At 46.5% G+C, this 20,832-nt stretch overlaps 1 protein-coding gene across 1 annotated transcript in view; it reads right to left on the reverse strand.

Annotated features, from left to right (window-relative positions):
* The window catches only part of GPR156 (G protein-coupled receptor 156), a 189,935-nt gene that overhangs the window by 106,376 nt on the left and 62,727 nt on the right, over positions 1 to 20,832 (reverse strand). Inside the window, exon 2 of the mRNA XM_069760469.1 lies at positions 19,496 to 20,555. Within this exon, the coding sequence (XP_069616570.1) occupies positions 19,496 to 19,603 (108 nt within the window). The 5' untranslated portion in view covers positions 19,604 to 20,555. The remainder of the gene's footprint in view (positions 1 to 19,495; positions 20,556 to 20,832) is intronic.

The raw sequence follows: 20,832 nt of genomic DNA on the forward strand, positions 1-20,832 counted from the left end.
CATGTACCGACCTCTGGTTATATCCTGACTATATTACCTGCATATCCTCCCAACTACACTGCTGCTCCATGTACCGACCTCTGGTTATATCCTGACTACACTACCTGCTTATCCTCCCAACTATACTGCTGCTCCGTGTACCGACCTCTGGCTATATCCTGACTACATTACCTGCTTATCCTCCCAACTACACTGCTGCTCCATGTACCGACCTCTGGCTATATCCTGACTACATTACCTGCTAATGCTCCCAACTATACTGCTGCTCCGTGTACCGACCTCTGGCTATATCCTGACTACGTTACCTGCTTATGCTCCCAACTACACTGCTGCTCCGTGTACCGACCTCTGCCTATATCCTGACTATGATTCCTGCTTATCCTCCCAACTACACTGCTGCTCCATGTACCGACCTCTGGCTATATCCTGACTACCTTACCTGCTTATCCTCCCAACTATACTGCTGTTCTGTGTACTGACCTCTGGCTATATCCTGACTATGTTATCTGCTTATCCTCCCAACTATACTGCTGCTCCATGTACCGACCTCTGGCTATATCCTGACTACATTACCTGCTTATCCTCCCAACTACACTGCTGCTCCGTGTACCGACCTCTGGCTATATCCTGACTACATTACCTGCTAATGCTCCCAACTATACTGCTGCTCCGTGTACCGACCTCTGGCTATATCCTGACTACGTTACCTGCTTATCCTCCCAACTACACTGCTGCTCCGTGTACCCACCTCTGGCTATATCCTGACTATGATTCCTGCTTATCCTCCCAACTACACTGCTGCTCCGTGTACCGACCTCTGGTTATATCCTGACTACATTACCTGCTTATCCTCCCAACTTTACTGCTGCTCTGTGTACCGACCTCTGGTTATATCCTGACTACATTACCTGCTCATCCTCCCAACTACACTGCTGCTCCGTGTACCGACCTCTGGCTATATCCTGACTACGATTCCTGCTTATCCTCCCAACTATACTGCTGCTCTGTGTACCGACCTCTGGTTATATCCTGACTACATTACCTGCTCATCCTCCCAACTACACTGCTGCTCCGTGTACCGACCTGGCTATATCCTGACTACGTTATCTGCTTATCCTCCCAACTACACTGCTGCTCCGTGTTCCGACCTCTGGTTATATCCTGACTACATTACCTGCTTATCCTCCCAACTACACTGCTGCTCCGTGTACCGACCTCTGGCTATATCCTGACTACATTACCTGCTTATCCTCCCAACTACACTGCTGCTCCGTGTACCGACCTCTGGTTATATCCTGACTACATAAAGCTAACATATTAAACACCTTCTTCTCCACGGTATTCACGGTGGAAAATGAAATGCTAGGTGAAATCCCAAGAAACAATGAAAACCCTATATTAAGGGTCACCAATCTAACCCAAGAAGTGGTGCGAAATCGGCTAAATAAGATTAAAATAGATAAATCTCCGGGTCCGGATGGCATACACCCACGAGTACTAAGGGAACTAAGTAATGTAATAGATAAACCATTATTTCTTATTTTTAGGGACTCTATAGCGACAGGATCTGTTCCGCAGGACTGGCGCATAGCAAATGTGGTGCCAATATTCAAAAAGGGCTCTAAAAGTGAACCTGGAAATTATAGGCCAGTAAGTCTAACCTCTATTGTTGGTAAAATATTTGAAGGGTTTCTGAGGGATGTTATTCTGGATTATCTCAATGAGAATAACTGTTTAACTCCATATCAGCATGGGTTTATGAGAAATCGCTCCTGTCAAACCAATCTAATCAGTTTTTATGAAGAGGTAAGCTATAGGCTGGACCACGGTGAGTCATTGGACGTGGTATATCTCGATTTTTCCAAAGCGTTTGATACCGTGCCGCACAAGAGGTTGGTACACAAAATGAGAATGCTTGGTCTGGGGGAAAATGTGTGTAAATGGGTTAGTAACTGGCTTAGTGATAGAAAGCAGAGGGTGGTTATAAATGGTATAGTCTCTAACTGGGTCGCTGTGACCAGTGGGGTACCGCAGGGGTCAGTATTGGGACCTGTTCTCTTCAACATATTCATTAATGATCTGGTAGAAGGTTTACACAGTAAAATATCGATATTTGCAGATGATACAAAACTATGTAAAGCAGTTAATACAAGAGAAGATAGTATTCTGCTACAGATGGATCTGGATAAGTTGGAAACTTGGGCTGAAAGGTGGCAGATGAGGTTTAACAATGATAAATGTAAGGTTATACACATGGGAAGAAGGAATCAATATCACCATTACACACTGAATGGGAAACCACTGGGTAAATCTGACAGGGAGAAGGACTTGGGGATCCTAGTTAATGATAAACTTACCTGGAGCAGCCAGTGCCAGGCAGCAGCTGCCAAGGCAAACAGGATCATGGGATGCATTAAAAGAGGTCTGGATACACATGATGAGAGCATTATACTGCCTCTGTACAAATCCCTAGTTAGACCGCACATGGAGTACTGTGTCCAGTTTTGGGCACCGGTGCTCATGAAGGATATAATGGAACTAGAGAGAGTACAAAGGAGGGCAACAAAATTAATAAAGGGGATGGGAGAACTACAATACCCAGATAGATTAGCGAAATTAGGATTATTTAGTCTAGAAAAAAGACGACTGAGGGGCGATCTAATAACCATGTATAAGTATATAAGGGGACAATACAAATATCTCGCTGAGGATCTGTTTATACCAAGGAAGGTGACGGGCACAAGGGGGCATTCTTTGCGTCTGGAGGAGAGAAGGTTTTTCCACCAACATAGAAGAGGATTCTTTACTGTTAGGGCAGTGAGAATCTGGAATTGCTTGCCTGAGGAGGTGGTGATGGCGAACTCAGTCGAGGGATTCAAGAGAGGCCTGGATGTCTTCCTGGAGCAGAAAAATATTGTATCATACAATTATTAGGTTCTGTAGAAGGACGTAGATCTGGGGATTTATTATGATGGAATATAGGCTGAACTGGATGGACAAATGTCTTTTTTCGGCCTTACTAACTATGTTACTATGTTACATTACCTGCTTATCCTCCCAACTACACTGCTGCTCTGTGTGTCGACCTCTGGCTATATCCTGACTACATTACCTGCTCATCCTCCCAACTATACTGCTGCTCCATGTACCGACCTCTGGTTATATCCTGACTACATTACCTGCTTATCCTCCCAACTACACTGCTGCTCCATGTACCGACCTCTGGTTATATCCTGACTACATTACCTGCATATCCTCCCAACTACACTGCTGCTCCATGTACCGACCTCTGGTTATATCCTGACTACACTACCTGCTTATCCTCCCAACTATACTGCTGCTCCGTGTACTGACCTCTGGCTATATCCTGACTACATTACCTGCTTATCCTCCCAACTACACTGCTGCTCCGTGTACCGACCTCTGGCTATATCCTAACTACATTACCTGCTTATCCTCCCAACTACACTGCTGTTCTGTGTACCGACCTCTGCCTATATCCTGACTATGATTCCTGCTTATCCTCCCAACTACACTGCTGCTCCGTGTACCGACCTCTGGTTATATCCTGACTACATTACCTGCTTATCCTCCCAACTACACTGCTGCTCCGTGTACCGACCTCTGGCTATATCCTGACTACATTACCTGCTTATCCTCCCAACTACACTGCTGTTCTGTGTACCGACCTCTGGCTATATCCTGACTACATTACCTGCTTATCCTCCCAACTACACTGCTGCTCTGTGTACCAACCTCTTTCTATATCCTGACTACATTACCTGCTTATCCTCCCAACTATACTGCTTTTCCATGTACCCACCTCTGGCTATATCCTGACTACATTACCTGCTTATCCTCCCAACTATACTGCTGCTCCGTGTACTGACCTCTGGCTATATCCTGACTAAATTACCTGCTTATCCTCCCAACTACACTGCTGTTCCGTGTACCGACCTCTGGTTATATCCTGACTACATTACCTGCTTATCCTCCCAACTACACTGCTGCTCCGTGTACCGACCTCTGGCTATATCCTGACTACATTACCTGCTTATCCTCCCAACTACACTGCTGTTCTGTGTACCGACCTCTGGCTATATCCTGACTACATTACCTGCTTATCCTCCCAACTACACTGCTGCTCCGTGTACTGACCTGGCTATATCCTGACTATGATTCCTGCTTATCTTCCCAACTACACTGCTGCTCCGTGTACGGACCTCTGGCTATATCCTGACTACATTACCTGCTTATCCTCCCAACTATACTGCTGCTCCGTGTACGGACCTCTGGCTATATCCTGACTACGTTACCTGCTTATCCTCCCAACTACACTGCTGTTCTGTGTACGGACCTCTGGCTATATCCTGACTACGTTACCTGCTTATCCTCCCAACTACACTGCTGTTCTGTGTACCGACCTCTGGCTATATCCTGACTACGTTACCTGCTTATCCTCCCAACTACACTGCTGCTCCGTGTACCGACCTCTGGCTATATCCGGACTGCATTACCTGCTTATCCTCCCAACTACACTGCTGCTCCGTGTACCGACCTCTGGCTATATCCGGACTACATTACCTGCTTATCCTCCCAACTACACTGCTGCTCCGTGTACCGACCTCTGGCTATATCCTGACTATGATTCCTGCTTATCCTCCCAACTACACTGCTGCTCTGTGTACTGACCTCTGGCTATATCCTGACTACGTTACCTGCTTATCCTCCCAACTACACTGCTGCTCCGTGTACCGACCTCTGGCTATATCCTGACTACATTACCTGCTTATCCTCCTAACTACAGTGCTTCTCCGTGTACAGACCTCTGGCTTTATCCTGACTATGTTACCTGCTTATCCTCCCAACTACACTGCTGCTCCGTGTACTGACCTCTGGCTATATCCTGACTACGTTACCTGCTTATCCTCCCAACTACACTGCTGCTCCGTGTACCGACCTCTGGCTATATCCTGACTACATTACCTGCTTATCCTCCCAACTACACTGCTGCTCCGTGTACCGACCTCTGGCTATATCCTGACTACATTACCTGCTTATCCTCCTAACTACACTGCTGCTCCGTGTACCGACCTCTGGCTATATCCTGACTACATTACCTGCTTATCCTCCCAACTACACTGCTGCTCCGTGTACCGACCTCTGGCTATATCCTGACTACATTACCTGCTTATCCTCCTAACTACAGTGCTGCTCCGTGTACAGACCTCTGGCTTTATCCTGACTACGTTACCTGCTTATCCTCCCAACTACACTGCTGCTCCGTGTACCGACCTCTGGCTATATCCTGACTACGTTACCTGCTTATCCTCTCAACTACACTGCTGCTCCGTGTACCGACCTCTCGCTATATCCTGACTACATTACCTGCTTATCCTCCCAACTACACTGCTGCTCCGTGTACCGACCTCTGGCTATATCCTGACTACATTACCTGTTTATCCTCCCAACTACACTGCTCCTCCATGTACCGACCTCTGGCTATATCCTGACTACGTTACCTGCTTATCCTCCCAACTACACTGCTGCTCCGTGTACTGACCTCTGGCTCTATCCTGACTATGATTCCTGCTTATCCTCCCAACTACACTGCTGCTCCGTGTACCGACCTCTGACTATATCCTGACTACATTACCTGCTTATCCTCCGAACTACAGTGCTGCTCCGTGTACAGACCTCTGGCTTTATCCTGACTACGTTACCTGCTTATTCTCCCAACTACACTGCTGCTCCGTGTACCGACCTCTGGTTATATCCTGACTACGTTACCTGCTTATCCTCCCAACTACACTGCTGCTCCGTGTACCGACCTCTGGCTATATCCTGACTATATTACCTGCTTATCCTCCCAACTACACTGCTGTTCTGTGTACCGACCTCTGGCCATATTCTGAGAACGCTACCTGCCGGTGCTGCCCCTAGTGGTTGCAATATTACTACTCCAACTCAAGTCAGTCCTTTACAGCTGGTCTCCTTTGGTGTGAGGCTTTGCAGCATTCATGGCCTTGGGTCTGGAGGCCATGGATACCACCATCGCTGGTGACCTCAGGTGTGAGGCTTTGCCGCTTTTACTGCAGTGACTTCAGTTCTTGTTTGTGGCTCTTTCTGCCTTGCCTTCTGTTTTGTCTTCAGCCTGTGAAATACGGCTATATGGGCTGAGATCTGGTGGCGACTCGGCCATTGCAGAACATTCCACTTCTTTACTTTCGCATGATGTTATTGATCACATGAGACCACGACTTCCTGGAGCGTGTTCTTCTCTTGGGGGGGAATTATGTAAATGGATTTTTTGCACCATAAGAAAAATAATGCGATTATCCACCACTGGTGTCTTCCAGGGGCGTCCAGGCCTTTCTGAGTTTCCAGCTCATCAGTGCGCTATTTTTTTTTTTTTTTCAGAATGTACCCAACTGTTTTGGCCGGTCCTAACATTTCTGCTCTGTCTAATGGATTTTTTCTCTTCGCCACGACAGCACCCACTGAGAGAGGGGATCCGCCCCTAGGAACAGGAAACCCTACGGAGAGATAAAAGGGGAGGTCCCCCTCGCTCCCACAGTTTGGTTTCCTGTTCCTACGGGAAGATCCACGGAGAAGAGGATTCCCAGCCTGGACGCCGCTTGCGCAGTTTACCTGTGAGGACGGCAAGGGCTCCAGGACTGGATGCAGCGTCGGGGGTGCTGATTCAGTTTTCCCCCCTCTGCTGGCAGACGTCGCGAGACCGGGTCTTGGGGGCCGGTTCGCGGCAGATGTCCGGCGGTCTGCGGGGCAAGCACCAGGTGGTAGCGTCGCGCCGTCCTCGGCGGACGCCTGTGCGGTGTGGAGCCCAGTGTATGCCCCCGGAAGTGCTGGTAAGCTTCCGGGGTGCGGAGGAGTGAGACGACGCCGGCGCTGAAGCCGGTAACAGCGCCGGAGTATCCAATATGGCCGCGACCCGGAAGTGGTTAGCACTTCCGGGTTCAACAGGAAGAACATGGCGGCCCCCATGTGAAAAGGACGCCGGCGCTGCATCCCGGCGTCCAGAATGGATTCTGCAAGAGAGCCTGTGGTACCTTCTCTAGAGGTTACCACCGTCACCCCTCGCAGCCATGCCAGCAGCAGCAGCCGCTCTAGGCAGAGCGGATCGTCCAAAAGGAAGCCACCTGCATCTGTGTCTCCTCCTCAGCCGGTACCTGATCGGTCAGCTTCTGGGTGAGTGTGCATCTACCCCACTAGTCTGATTATTGTCCCTCTCCCTTTATAATAGGCAAAAAGGAAGGAAAAAGCGAAACACAAGCAGTGTGCGTTATGTATCCAGCCCCTTCCGGATAGTTACACTAAAAGGCTATGTGATTCATGTATAAAATCAACGTTACGTGAGGAAGCCTCAGTTAAATCAGAGGATATAAGGGCCATGATTAGGGAAGAATTACGAGCCCTACAAAGCGTTGACAGAGAGCCACGTATTAAGGAGAAAAGAGGATACGTTTCACCTGTATCCGATCAGCCGTCTGAGTTAGAGGAAGCAAACTCAGATAGATCGCAGCAGGAGATATCCTCAGATGAGGATCAGGATACGTGCTTCCCCACAGATAGCATTGACAATCTGGTGAGATCAGTTTGCAATACCATGGGCATAGAAGATCTTAAAGTCCCTAAAACACAGCAAGACATTATGTTTGCTGGCCTATCCGAAAAGAAGAGACCCTCTTTTCCGGTAATAACGGCAGTAAAAAGTCTGATCAAAAAGAGTCGGAAAGCCAGGGGCAGAGGGGGTTACCACCATCCTCAAAAAGACGCTACCCCTTTAATGATGAAGAATTCACAACATGGTCAAAAGCCCCAAAAGTAGACGCAGCTGTGGCGTCTACATCAAAGAAATCCTTACTGCCTGTAGAGGATTCAGGCTCGTTACAAGATCCTCTAGATCGTAAAGCCGATTCGCTCCTTAAAAGAGCATGGGAGACTTCTGCAGGGGCCTTTAAACCGGCAATCTCAGCCACATGCACCGCAAGATCCATGCTTGTTTGGCTGAGTGACTTGGAAGAAGGGCTGAAAGGAGGTCTCTCTCTCTCTCGAGAGAGAGAAATTATTGCCCTCTATACCCCTAATTAGAGGTGCCACAGCCTTTCTAGCGGACTCATCTGCCGACTCTATACGCCTGGCAGCAAAGTCGGCAGGATTAACCAATGCAGCACGTAGGGCCCTATGGCTTAAGGGCTGGAAGGGTGACCCTCAGACCAAGTCTAAGTTATGCAGCCTCCCATGTCAGGGTGAGTACCTGTTTGGTACCAAACTGGATGAGATCTTAACTAAAGCAGGGGAAAGGAAGAAAGGCTTTCCAAATAGTAATAATTACGTTCCATTTTATAGGAGAGCGTTCCGAAAGCCCGCATTTAATAAAAGGAAGGAGTTTAACCCCTTAGTGACCGAGCCAAATTTTTGAAATCTGACCAGTGTCACTTTATGTGGTAATAACTCTGCAACGCTTCAACAAATCCCAGTGATTTTGAGATTGTTTTTTCGTGACACATTATACTTTATGATAATGGTAAATTTAGTTCAACATTTTTTGTGTTTATTTATAAAAAATATAAAAAATTTGAGAAAAATGTTAAAAAATTAGCAATTTTCTAAATTTGAATGATTATCCCTTTAATCCAGATAGTCATACAACAGCAAACCATTAATAAATAACATTTCCCACATGTTGGCTTTACATCAGCACCATTTGTAAAATGTTATTTTATTTTGTTAGCATTTTAGGAGGTTTAAAAATGTAGCAGCAATATTTCATTTTTTCAAAGAAATTTACCACATTTATTTTCTTAGGGACTTATCCATGTTTAAAGTGACTTTAGGGGTCCCATATATTGGGAAACCCCCAAACGTGATACCATTTTAAAAACAGCACCCCTAAACATATTGAAAACTGCTGTCAGGTAGTTTATTAACCCTTCAGGTGCTTTACAGGAATTAATGCAAAATGGCATGACAGAAATGAAAATGTGTATTTTTACCACCTAAATGTTGCTAACTTCTAAACAGATTACTATAGCCGGCAGACTCTAAGGCCGCTATTTGGTCATGAATTGCCATCGCAAACATCAGGACAACAAAATCATGATCTGAGGGCACCAATTGGGATAAAGAAGAAGCCCCCACACTCTGTTAACCATTTATAATGATGTAGTCACTATTGACAGCAGCATCTAAGGGGTTAAACAGATTTAGAAGGCGCAAATACTGATCGTGGCTGATACAGCAAGTTGTCAGCTATAGTGTACAACCAACAGATGCTGGATTGTCATCTGTATGGGGAGGCTATTCTCTTATATCTCAGGTCAGTTAAAAGACGTATTGGCGGTCATTAAGGGGTTAAGAACCAGGATCGCTGGGCCACAAGAGACACAAAACAAAAGGGTGCGTTCTTTGGGAAGCGCCCTTTCAAGTTTGAAGAAAAACCCCGTTAGGACAGATCTACCTGTGGGAGGCAGATTGTCCTCCTTCGCTAATGAATGGCGGGCCATAACAGCAAATATTTGGGCAAATAACCTTATTGCCTCTGGGTTACAATTAAAATTTTCCCGAGTCCCTCCGGACTCATTTCTATTGACTTCATTAAAGTCTCAGTTACAACAAGAGGCATTGGAGCAGGAGGTAATGAATCTCCTATCCAAGGGAGTCTTGGTGGAGGTTCCATTCCTACAGGAGGGAAAGGGATTCTATTCCCCGTTATTTTTGATTCCAAAACCAGATGGAACATTCAGAACTATTATTAATCTTAAAAAATTAAACATCTACCTAGAAAATCAAACCTTTAAGATGGAATCTATCCGGTCCACCATTAAACTCCTGTTTCCCTATTGCTTTATGACGGTTCTCGACCTTAACCCCTTTACCCCAAGGGTGGTTTGCACGTTATGGACCGGGCCAATTTTTACAATTCTGACCACTGTCCCTTTATGAGGTTATAACTCTGGAACGCTTCAACGGATCCCGGTGATTCTGACATTGTTTTCTCGTGACATATTGTACTTCATGATAGTGGTAAAATTTCTTTGATATTACTTGCGATTATTTGTGAAAAAAACGGAAATATGGCGAAAATTTTGAAAATTTTGCAATTTTCCAACTTTGAATGTTTATGCAATTAAATCACAGAGATATGTCACACAAAATACTTAATAAGTAACATTTCCCACATGTCTACTTTACATCAGCACAATTTTGGAACCAAAATTTTTTTTTGTTAGGGAGTTATAAGGGTTAAAAGTTGACCAGCAATTTCTCATTTTTACAACACCATTTTATTTTAGGGGCCACATCTCATTTGAAGTCATTTTGAGGGGTCTATATGATAGAAAATACCCAAGTGTGACACCATTCTAAAAACTGCACCCCTCAAGGTTCTCAAAACCACATTCAAGAAGTTTATTAACCCTTCAGGTGTTTCACAGGAATTTTTGGAATGTTTAAATAAAAATTAACATTTTACTTTTTTTCACAAAAAATTTACTTCAGCTCCAATTTGTTTTATTTTGCCAAGAGTTACAGGAGAAAATGGACCCCAAACCTTGTTGTACAATTTGTACTGAGTACGCTGATACCACATAAGTGGAGGTAAACCACTGTTTGGGCGCATGACAGAGCTTGGAAGCGAAGGAGCGCCATTTGACTTTTTAATGCAAAATTGACTGGAATTGAGATGGGACGCCATGTTGCGTTTGGAGAGCCACTGATGTGCCTAAACATTGAAACCCCCCACAAGTGACACCATTTTGGAAAGTAGACCCCCTAAGGAACTTATCTAGAGGTGTGGTGAGCACTTTGACCCACCAAGTGCTTCACAGAAGTTTATAATGCAGAACCGTAAAAATAAAAAATCATTTTTTTTTTCACAAAAATTATCTTTTCGCCCCCAATTTTTTATTTTCCCAATGGTAAGAGAAGAAATTGGAACCAAAAAGTTGTTGTACAATTTGTCCTCAGTACGCTGATACCCCATATGTGGGGGTAAACCACTGTTTGGGCGCATGGGAGAGCTCGGAAGGGAAGGAGCGCCGTTTGACTTTTCAATGCAAAATTCACAGGAATTGAGATGAGACGCCATGTTGCGTTTGGAGAGCCACTGATGTGCCTAAACATTGAAACCCCCCACAAGTGACACCATTTTGGAAAGTAGACCCCCTAAGGAACTTATCTAGATGTGTTGTGAGCACTTTGACCCACCAAGAGCTTCACAGAAGTTTATAATGCAGAGCCGTAAAAATAAAACAAATTTTTTTTCCCACAAATATTATTTTTTAGCCCCCAGTTTTGTATTTTCCCGAGGGGAACAGGAGAAATTGGACCCCAAAATTTGTTGTGCAATTTGTCCTGAGTGCCCTGATACCCCATATGTGGGGGGGAACCACTGTTTGGGCGCATGGGAGGGCTCGGAAGGGAAGGAGCGCCATTTGGAATGCAGACTTAGATGGAATGGTCTGCAGGCGTCACATTGCGTTTGCAGAGCCCCTGATGTACCTAAACAGTAGAAACCCCCAACAAGTGACCCCATATTGGAAACTAGACCCCCAAAGGAACTTATCTAGATGTGTTGTGAGAACTTTGAGCCCACACGTATTTCACTACAGTTTATAACGCAGAGCCGTGAAAATTAAAAAAAAATTTTTTTCCCACAAAACTTATCTTTTAGCCCCCAGTTTTGTATTTTCCCAAGGGTAACAGGAGAACTTGGACCCTAAAAGTTGTTGTCCTATTTGTCCTGAGTACGCTGATACCCCATATATTGGGGTAAACTCCTGTTTGGGCACACGGGAGACCTCGGAAGGGAAGGAGCACTGTTTTACTTTTTCAACGCAGAATTGGCTGGAATTGAGATCGGACGCCATGTTGCGTTTGGAGAGCCCCTGATGTGTCTAAACAGTGGAAACCCCCCAATTATAACTGAAACCCTAATCCAAACACACCCCTAACTCTAATTCCAACGGTAACCCTAACCACACCTCTAACCCTGACACACCCCTAACCCTAATCCCAACCCTATTCCCAACCGCAAATGTAATCCAAACCCTAACCCTAACTTTAGCCCCAACCCTAACTGTAGCCTTAACCCTAACTGTAGCCTTAACCCTAACTGTAGCTTTAACCCTAACTGTAGCCTTAACCCTAACTGTAGCCTTAACCCTAACTGTAGCCTTAACCCTAACTGTAGCCTTAACCCTAACTGTAGCCTTAACCCTAACTGTAGCCTTAACCCTAGCCCTAGCCTTAACCCTAGCCCTAGCCCTAACCCTAACCCTAACCCTAGCCCTAGCCCTAGCCCTAGCCCTAACCCTAGCCCTAACCCTAGCCCTAACCCTAGCCCTAACCCTAACCCTAGCCCTAACCTCAGCCCTAACCTCAGCCCTAACCCTAGCCCTAACCCTAACCCTAGCCCTAACCCTAACCCTAGCCCTAGCCCTAACCCTAATGGGAAAATGGAAATAAATACATTTTTAAATTTTTTTTTACTTTTCCCTAACTAAGGGGATAATGAAGGGGGGTTTGATTTACTTTTGTAGCGGGTTTTTTAGCGGATTTTTATGATTGGCAGCCGTCACTCACTGAAAGACGCTTTCTATTGCAAAAAATATTTTTTGCGTTACCACATTTTGAGAGCTATAATTTTTCCATATTTGAGTCCACAGAGTCATGTGAGGTCTTGTTTTTTGCGGGACGAGTTGACGTTTTTATTGGTAACACTTTCGGGCACGTGACATTTTTTGATCGCCTTTTATTCCGATTTTTGTGAGGCAGAATTACCAAAAACCAGCTATTCATGAATTTCTTTTGGGGGAGGCGTTTATACCGTTCCGCGTTTGGTAAAATTGATAAAGCCGTTTTATTCTTCGGGTCAGTACGATTACAGCGACACCTCATTTATATCATTTTTTTATGTTTTGGCGCTTTTATACGATAAAAACTATTTTATAGAAAAAATAATTATTTTTGCATCGCTTTATTCTGAGGACTATAACTTTTTTATTTTTTTGCTGATGTTGCTGTATGGTGGCTCATTTTTTGCGGGACAAGATGACGCTTTCAGCGGTACCCTGGTTATTTATATCTGTCTTTTTGATCGCGTGTTATTCCACTTTTTGTTCGGCGGTATGATAATAAAGCGTTGTTTTTTGCCTCGTTTTTTTTTTTTTTTTCTCTTACGGTGTTTACTGAAGGGGTTAACTAGTGGGCCAGTTTTATAGGTCGGGTCGTTACGGATGCGGCGATACTAAATATGTGTACTTTTATTGTTTTGTTTTTTTATTTAGATAAAGAAATGTATTTATGGGAATAATATTTTTTTTTTTTTTTTTTTTCATTATTTAGGATTTTTTTTTTTTTTTTACACACTTGTAAAAAATTTTTTTTTTACTTTGTCCCAGGGGGGGACAATACAGATCGGTGATCTGCCAGTTTGCACAGCACTCTGTCAGATCACCGATCTGTCTCAGAGCGCTGCAGCATTACCAAGTGCCTGCTCTGAGCAGGCACTTGGTAAGCCACCTCCCTCCCTGCAGGACCCGGATCCGCGGCCATATTGGATCCGGGACTTGATGCAGGGAGGGAGGTAGGAGACCCCCGGAGCAACGCGATCACATCGCGTTGCTGCGGGGGTCTCAGGGAAGCCAGCAGGGAGCCCCCTCCCTGCGCGATGCTTCCCTGCACCGCCGGCACATCGCGATCATGTTTGATCGCTGTGTGCCGGGGGTTAATGTGTTGGAGGCGGTCCGTGACCGCTCCTGGCACATAGTGCCGGATGTCAGCTGCGATAAGCAGCTGACACCCGGCCGCGATCGGCCGCGCTCCCCCCGTGAGCGCGGCCGATCGGCTATGACGTACTATTCCGTCCTTGGGAAGTAAAGCCCACCCCACATGGACGGAATAGTACGTCTAATGGCAGAAAGGGGTTAAAGATGCGTATTACCATCTACCTATTTATGCAGAGCATCAACAATATCTACGGGTAGCGATTGTATTGAATGGGTGTGTCCGACACTTTCAGTATACTGCAATGCCTTTTGGGCTATCTATAGCCCCAAGAGTATTCACTAAACTAATGGCGGAGGTAATGTCATATCTAAGACTAAAAGACACTCTCGTAATTCCCTACTTAGATGACATCTTAGTAGTAGGAAATTCTCCTTCGCAATGTCAACAACGGTTGTGTGATATGATAGCATCTCTGCAAAGATTGGGTTGGATAATAAACTGGGAAAAATCTAGACTTATCCCAACAACTCGGCAAATTTTCCTAGGGATTATATTAGATTCTACAAGCCAGAAATGTTTCCTTCCGGAAAATAAACAGATAACGGTCAGGAATAAAGTTCAGTCAGTAATAGATAAACCCCTAATTTCTTTGAGAGAAGGCATGTCCCTTCTTGGCTCCTTCACGTCATGTATTTCAGCGGTTCCATGGGCCCAATTTCACTCGAGGCATTTACAGTATGCAATTTTACATGAAGAAGAAAAATCTCATGGTCATTTAAATATTAAAATTTCCCTTTCTAATAATGTAATCCAATCTCTGATATGGTGGCTAGATCCAAAAAACCTGGTCAGTGGAGTCCCCTGGGTAGTTAAACCCTCAAATATAATACCGTATATACTCGAGTATAAGCCGACCCGAGTATAAGCCGACCCCCCTAATTTTGCCACAAAAAACTGGGAAAACTTATTGACTCGAGTATAAGCCTAGGGTGGAAATGCAGCATTTACCGGTGAATTTCAAAAATAAAAATAGATCATTATTTCCCCATAGCTGTGCCATATAGTGCTCTGCACCGTTCATTGTGCCCCATTGCTGTGCCATATACGGTGCTCTGCACCGTTCATTGTGCCCCATTGCTGTGCCATATACGGTGCTCTGCACCGTTCACTGTGCCCCATATCTGTGCCCATATACGGTGCTCTGCTCCGTTCATTGTGCCCCATTGCTGTGCCATATACGGTGCTCTGCACCGTTCATTGTGCCCCATATCTGTGCCCATATACGGTGCTCTGCTCCGTTCATTGTGCCCCATTGCTGTGCCATATACGGTGCTCTGCACCGTTCATTGTGCCCCATTGCTGTGCCACATACGGTGCTCTGCACCGTTCATTGTGCCCCATTGCTGTGCCTTATACGGTGCTCTGCACCGTTCATTGTGCCCCATAGATGTGCCATATACGGTGCTCTGCACCGTTCATTGTGCCCCATAGATGTGCCATATACGGTGCTCTGCACCGTTCACTGTGCCCCCTAGCTGTGCCTTATACGGTGCTCTGCACCGTTCACTGTGCCCCATAGCTGTGCCATATACAGTGCTCTGCACCGTTCATTGTGCCCCATAGATGTGCCATATACGGTGCTCTGCACCGTTCATTGTGCCCCATTGCTGTACCATATACAGTGCTCTGCGCCGTTCATTGTGCCCCATTGCTGTACCATATACAGTGCTCTGCACCGTTCATTGTGCCCCATTGCTGTGCCATATACGGTGCTCTGCACCGTTCATTGTGCCCCATAGCTGTGCCATATACGGTGCTCTGCACTGTTCATTGTGCCCCATTGCTGTACCATATACAGTGCTCTGCACCGTTCATTGTGCCCCATAGATGTGCCATATACGGTGCTCTGCACCGTTCATTGTGCCCCATTGCTGTACCATATACGGTGCTTTGCACCGTTCATTGTGCCCCATTGCTGTACCATATACAGTGCTCTGCACCGTTCATTGTGCCCCATAGATGTGCCATATACGGTGCTCTGCACCGTTCATTGTGCCCCATTGCTGTGCCATATACGGTGCTCTGCACCGTTCATTGTGCCCCATAGAAATCTCTGCCGCCGCTGCTGCAATAAAAAAAAAAACCACATACTCACCTCCCTTGATTGCAGCTCCCGGCGTCTCGTTCCGGCGCCTCCATCTTCCCGGCGTCTCTGCTCTGACTGATCAGGCAGAGGGCGCCGCGCACACTATATGCGTCATCGCGCCCTCTGCCTGAACAGTCAGAGCGCAGATGCCGGGAAGATGGAGGCGCCGGCCGGGAAGATGGAGCGGCGCCCGGCGGCTGGAACGAGGACAGGTGAATATGCTATACTTACCTAGTCCTGGCGATCCTCGCGCTGTCCCTCTGCCTGGTCTTTGGTGCCGCAGCTCTTCCTGTCAGCGGTCACCGGCACCGCTGATTAGAGGAATGAATAGGCGGCTCCGCCCCTATGGGAGGTGGAGCCGCTTATTCATATCTCTAATGAGCGGTCCCACGTGACCGCTGAAGAGGGGAAGAAGCTGCAGCACAGAAGCCCGTGGGACGGCAGGGACAGCGCGAGGATCGCTGGGACTAGGTAAGTATGCCTCAGCGCCCTCACCCCCTCACCCGCCGACCCTGCCACCCACATTGACTCGAGTATAAGCCGAGAGGGGCACTTTCAGCCCAAAAATTTGGGCTGAAAATCTCGGCTTATACTCGAGTATATACGGATGCCAGTCCTACTGGCTGGGGCGCACATTTAAAAGACCATTTAGTCCAAGGATTATGGTCAGTCACGGAGTCAGACGACTCTTCTAATATAAGAGAGCTAAAAGCTATCTATCATGCTCTATGTGAATTCCTTCCGCAGCTACACGGGACACATACCAGAATTCTGTCCGACAACATGACATCAGTCGCCTATATCAATCATCAAGGAGGAACAAGATCAGGAACGCTCATGTCTATAACCGAAGACATTCTAACCATAGCCGAAGAACATCTTCTGTCCCTGTCAGCGCTGCATGTCAGAGGAGTGGACAACTCAAGAGCAGACTTCCTCAGTCGTCATACCCTCCACCAAGGAGAGTGGGTCCTAAATCATCAAATTTTCAAAATGATAACTATGAAATGGGGTACACCCGAGATAGATCTCTTCGCCGCAAGACAAAACCGACAACTAAAAAGATTCGCTTCAATGTTCCGGGCCGACAATCCCGACATTCTCGATGCCCTTCAGACTCCTTGGACATTTCAGAAAGCATACGCTTTTCCTCCTCTAATTCTTCTACCAACAGTAATCAGGAAGATAAGGGAGGACCGGGCAAATATAATCCTGATTGCCCCATTTTGGCCAAAAAGACCATGGTTTTCCCTGCTCAGAGCCATGTCCATCTCGGATCCGTGGATCTTCTTTCCCAGGGGCCCTTCAACCACCCTCATGTGAAGGGACTAAGGTTGACAGCCTGGAATTTGAGAGGCAGCTGTTAAAACTAAGAGGCTTCTCCGATAGTGTAATTAATACCTTGTTGACAAGTAGAAAAAGATCCACTACTGACATATATGTGAGAGTGTGGAAGAAATTTCTAAATCTCTATCCATTGGCGTTATCTAGTGAAATTCCCGTCTCCACTATTCTAGAATTTCTTCAAAAAGGACGTGACCTAGGCCTTTCAGTTAATACTCCGAAAGTACAAATTTCTGCTCTAGGGGCCTTGTATAGTCACAATGTTGCGGGTAATAGATGGATAGCCAGATTTATTTCAGCCTGCCAGAGATCAGAGCCAGTTCAGATTCCGCAGATGCCTCCTTGGGATATTAATTTGGTCCTGGAAGCCTTAACAGGTCATCCATTTGAGCCTCTAGACTTAGCTCACATTAAATATATTTCACTTAAGAACGTTCTTCTTGTCGCGTTAGTATCGACAAGAAGAGTAGGTGACATACAGGCGCTATCAGTAGATCCTCCCTTTATGTCAATATTTCCTGATAGAATTGTCCTGAAAACAGACCCTTCCTACCTACCTAAAATGTGTACAAAATTCCATAGATCTCAAGAGATCCTTCTTCCTATAATAATCATACAGACTAGGAAGAAGAGAAGTACCATACTTTAGATGTGAGAAGGGCTATAATGGCTTATCTGGACAGGACTAGCGCCTGGAGGAAGAGCAGGGCTCTCTTTGTTTCCTTCCAGGGTCAAAGGAAAGGATCTGGTGTTACAAAAGGCACACTATCCCGATGGATTCGGGAGGCGATATACCTGGCCTATTCATCTAAAGGGGAGAATCCACCTGAGACTGTGAAGGCACATTCCACCCGGGCGATAGCATCATCCTGGGCTGAACGAGCAGAGGTTCCTATAGAACTCATATGTAAGGCCGCAACCTGGTCTTCTCCTTCTACCTTCTATAGTCACTATAGATTAGATCTATCTGCCTCCACTGACTTGTGTTTCGGTAGATCAGTCCTTAATACGATAATCCCCCCCAAATAACTATCTCTGAAAGTCTCTCAGTGGGTGCTGTCGTGGCGAAGAGAAAACACCGGATTACGTACCGGTAATGCTCTTTTATAGAGCCACGACAGCACCCCTTCACTTCCCTCCCATTTATATATATTAGTGTACATATGAGCACTGTTAAGGGTGGTGGATTCTTGTACTTATACATAGTTAAATTATAATGAATGATGATAAAGAATTGTCTACTAAAACTGGTGGGCGGTTCCTCGCAATCTCTGTAACCCAAACTGTGGGAGCGAGGGGGACCGCCCCTTTTATCTCTCCGTAGGGTTTCCTGTTCCTAGGGGCGGATCCCCTCTCTCAGTGGGTGCTGTCGTGGCTCTATAAAAGAGCATTACCGGTACGTAATCCGGTGTTTTTCTTTTTTCAGCCTAATGATGGTCTATTTTCCATCCATTGAGAGCTCCTCTGACCGCATGTTGTGGGTTCAGAGTAACAGCTTCCAAATGCAAATGCCGCACCTGCAATCAGCTCCAGACCTTTTACCTGCTTCATTGATAATAGTTTAACAAGGGAATAGTTCATGTTGCCCATTAAAGAGCTTCAGAGATAATTGTCCAAGTACCTTTGATCTCTTTAATAAGAGGCAGCTGCCTATTAAAGAGCTGTAATTCCTAAACTTCCCCCAATTAAGATGCGAATCCCACAGATTAGACTTGTCACTTTACGCTTAGATTGATTATAGAACTGGATCTGGAATATGTTTTGGTAAACGCCTAAAATGCCAAAATCTGTGTCACTGTCCAAATATTTTTTAACTTAACTGTAATCTAACTGAGTCTTGTATCTAATCCTGCCTGGTGTGGTACTCTGAGAGCTGTGTATCCCTGTGAGTCATGTATCTAATCCTACCATGTATGGTACTCACTGTGAGCAGAGTATCCAATCCTGTCTAGCATGGTACTCTGTGAACCGTGCATCAATTCCTGCTCAGTATGGTACTTCCTGTGATCCATGTATCTAATTCTGCCTTGTGTGTTGCACTCCTTGTGAGCTATGTATCTAATCCTGCCCGGTGTGGTACCCAGTGAGTCGTGTATCTAATCCCACCTGGTGTGGTACCCTGTGATCCCTATATCTAATCCCACCCGGTGTGGTATCCTGCGAGCTATATATCTAATTCCGCCAAGTGTGGTACCCTGTAAACTGTGTATCTAATCCCGCCCAGTGTGGTACCCTGTGAGCCAGGCTTCTCACCCACGCTGTCTGGCACAGCTCCTGTAATATTCCCAGTGCTTCCAGTCTGTCCAGTGCGGTGTCCAGGTGACACTGAAGCAGTTGGCTGCAGTTCAGGGCGGGCTCCATACCCTGTGCCCAGTGTGAGGCTCAGCTGCTGTCATCCAGAGTATGGCGGCTTCTCCCTGTCATGGACGGTGCTGATCCAGGACTGTTCTGTTAGGGCTGGAGCGGAGGTGACCCAGCGCATCACCGTGGACTCGTCACTGTGGGCTAATCACTGTGGGCTAGTCACTGTGAGGTCGTCACCGTAGGCTCATCTTTGTGGGTTCGTTACTGTAGGCTCATCATTGTGGGCTCGTCACTGTGAGCTAGTCACCATCAGCTCATCACAGTGCGCTCATCACTGTGGGTTCGTCACTGTTGGCTCGTCATCAGGGGCTCGTCACTGTGCACTCATCATTGTGGGCTTGTCACTGTGGGCTCATCATTGTGGGCTTGTCACTGTGGGCTTATCGCTGTCTGCTAGTAACCAGGGGCTCATCACCTTGGGCTCGTCTCCAAGGGCTCACCACTGTGGGCTCATCATCAGGGGCTCATCACTGTCGGCTCTTCACCGTGGGCTCATCACTGTGGGCTCATCACTGTGGGCTCGTCACTGTCGTCTTGTCACTGTGGGCTCATCGCTGTCTGCTTGTCACCAGGGGCTCATCACTGTGGGCTCATCACTGTCATCTTGTCACCGTGGGCTCGTCACAGGGGCTCATCATTGTGGGCTCATCACTGTCGTCTTGTCACCGTGGGCTCATCACTGTCGTCTTGTCACCGTGGGCTCATCACTGTCGTCTTGTCACCGTGGGCTCATCACTGTCGTCTTGTCACTGTTGGTTCGTCACTGTGGTCTCGCACTGTCGGCTCATCACTGTGGGTTCGTCACTGTGGGTTCATCACTGTCTGCTCGTCACTGTGGGCTAGTCACTGTGGGCTCATCACTGTCGGCTCATCACTGTGGCCTCGTTCCTGGTCCTCCTGGCTGCTGGACTGGACCCGGGGGTGATGTTCTTCTCAGGTTCTCAGGGACCTGCAGGACAGGAATTGTATATATGACGTCTGGGCATAAACTACGGTATACAGGTGTGTGTTATCATGGCATGCAGTACTCAGGAGTGACCACAGGGCGGCAGCACTGACCATTCATTATCTGCCTATAGGTGAGATCAGCGGAGGTCATGTAGGAGATCTGTATACATGTATGTGCTGCCCCCGGCAGCCGCCACTGCTGCCTGGACACTCCGCTATCAATCAGTTTTTTCAGACTTCAAAATATCAAATTCACTTGGATATCAAATGATGGAGTG

The sequence above is a fragment of the Ranitomeya imitator genome, chromosome 3 (genome assembly GCF_032444005.1).
Source record: "Ranitomeya imitator isolate aRanImi1 chromosome 3, aRanImi1.pri, whole genome shotgun sequence".
Classification (NCBI taxonomy): Eukaryota; Metazoa; Chordata; class Amphibia; order Anura; family Dendrobatidae; genus Ranitomeya; species Ranitomeya imitator.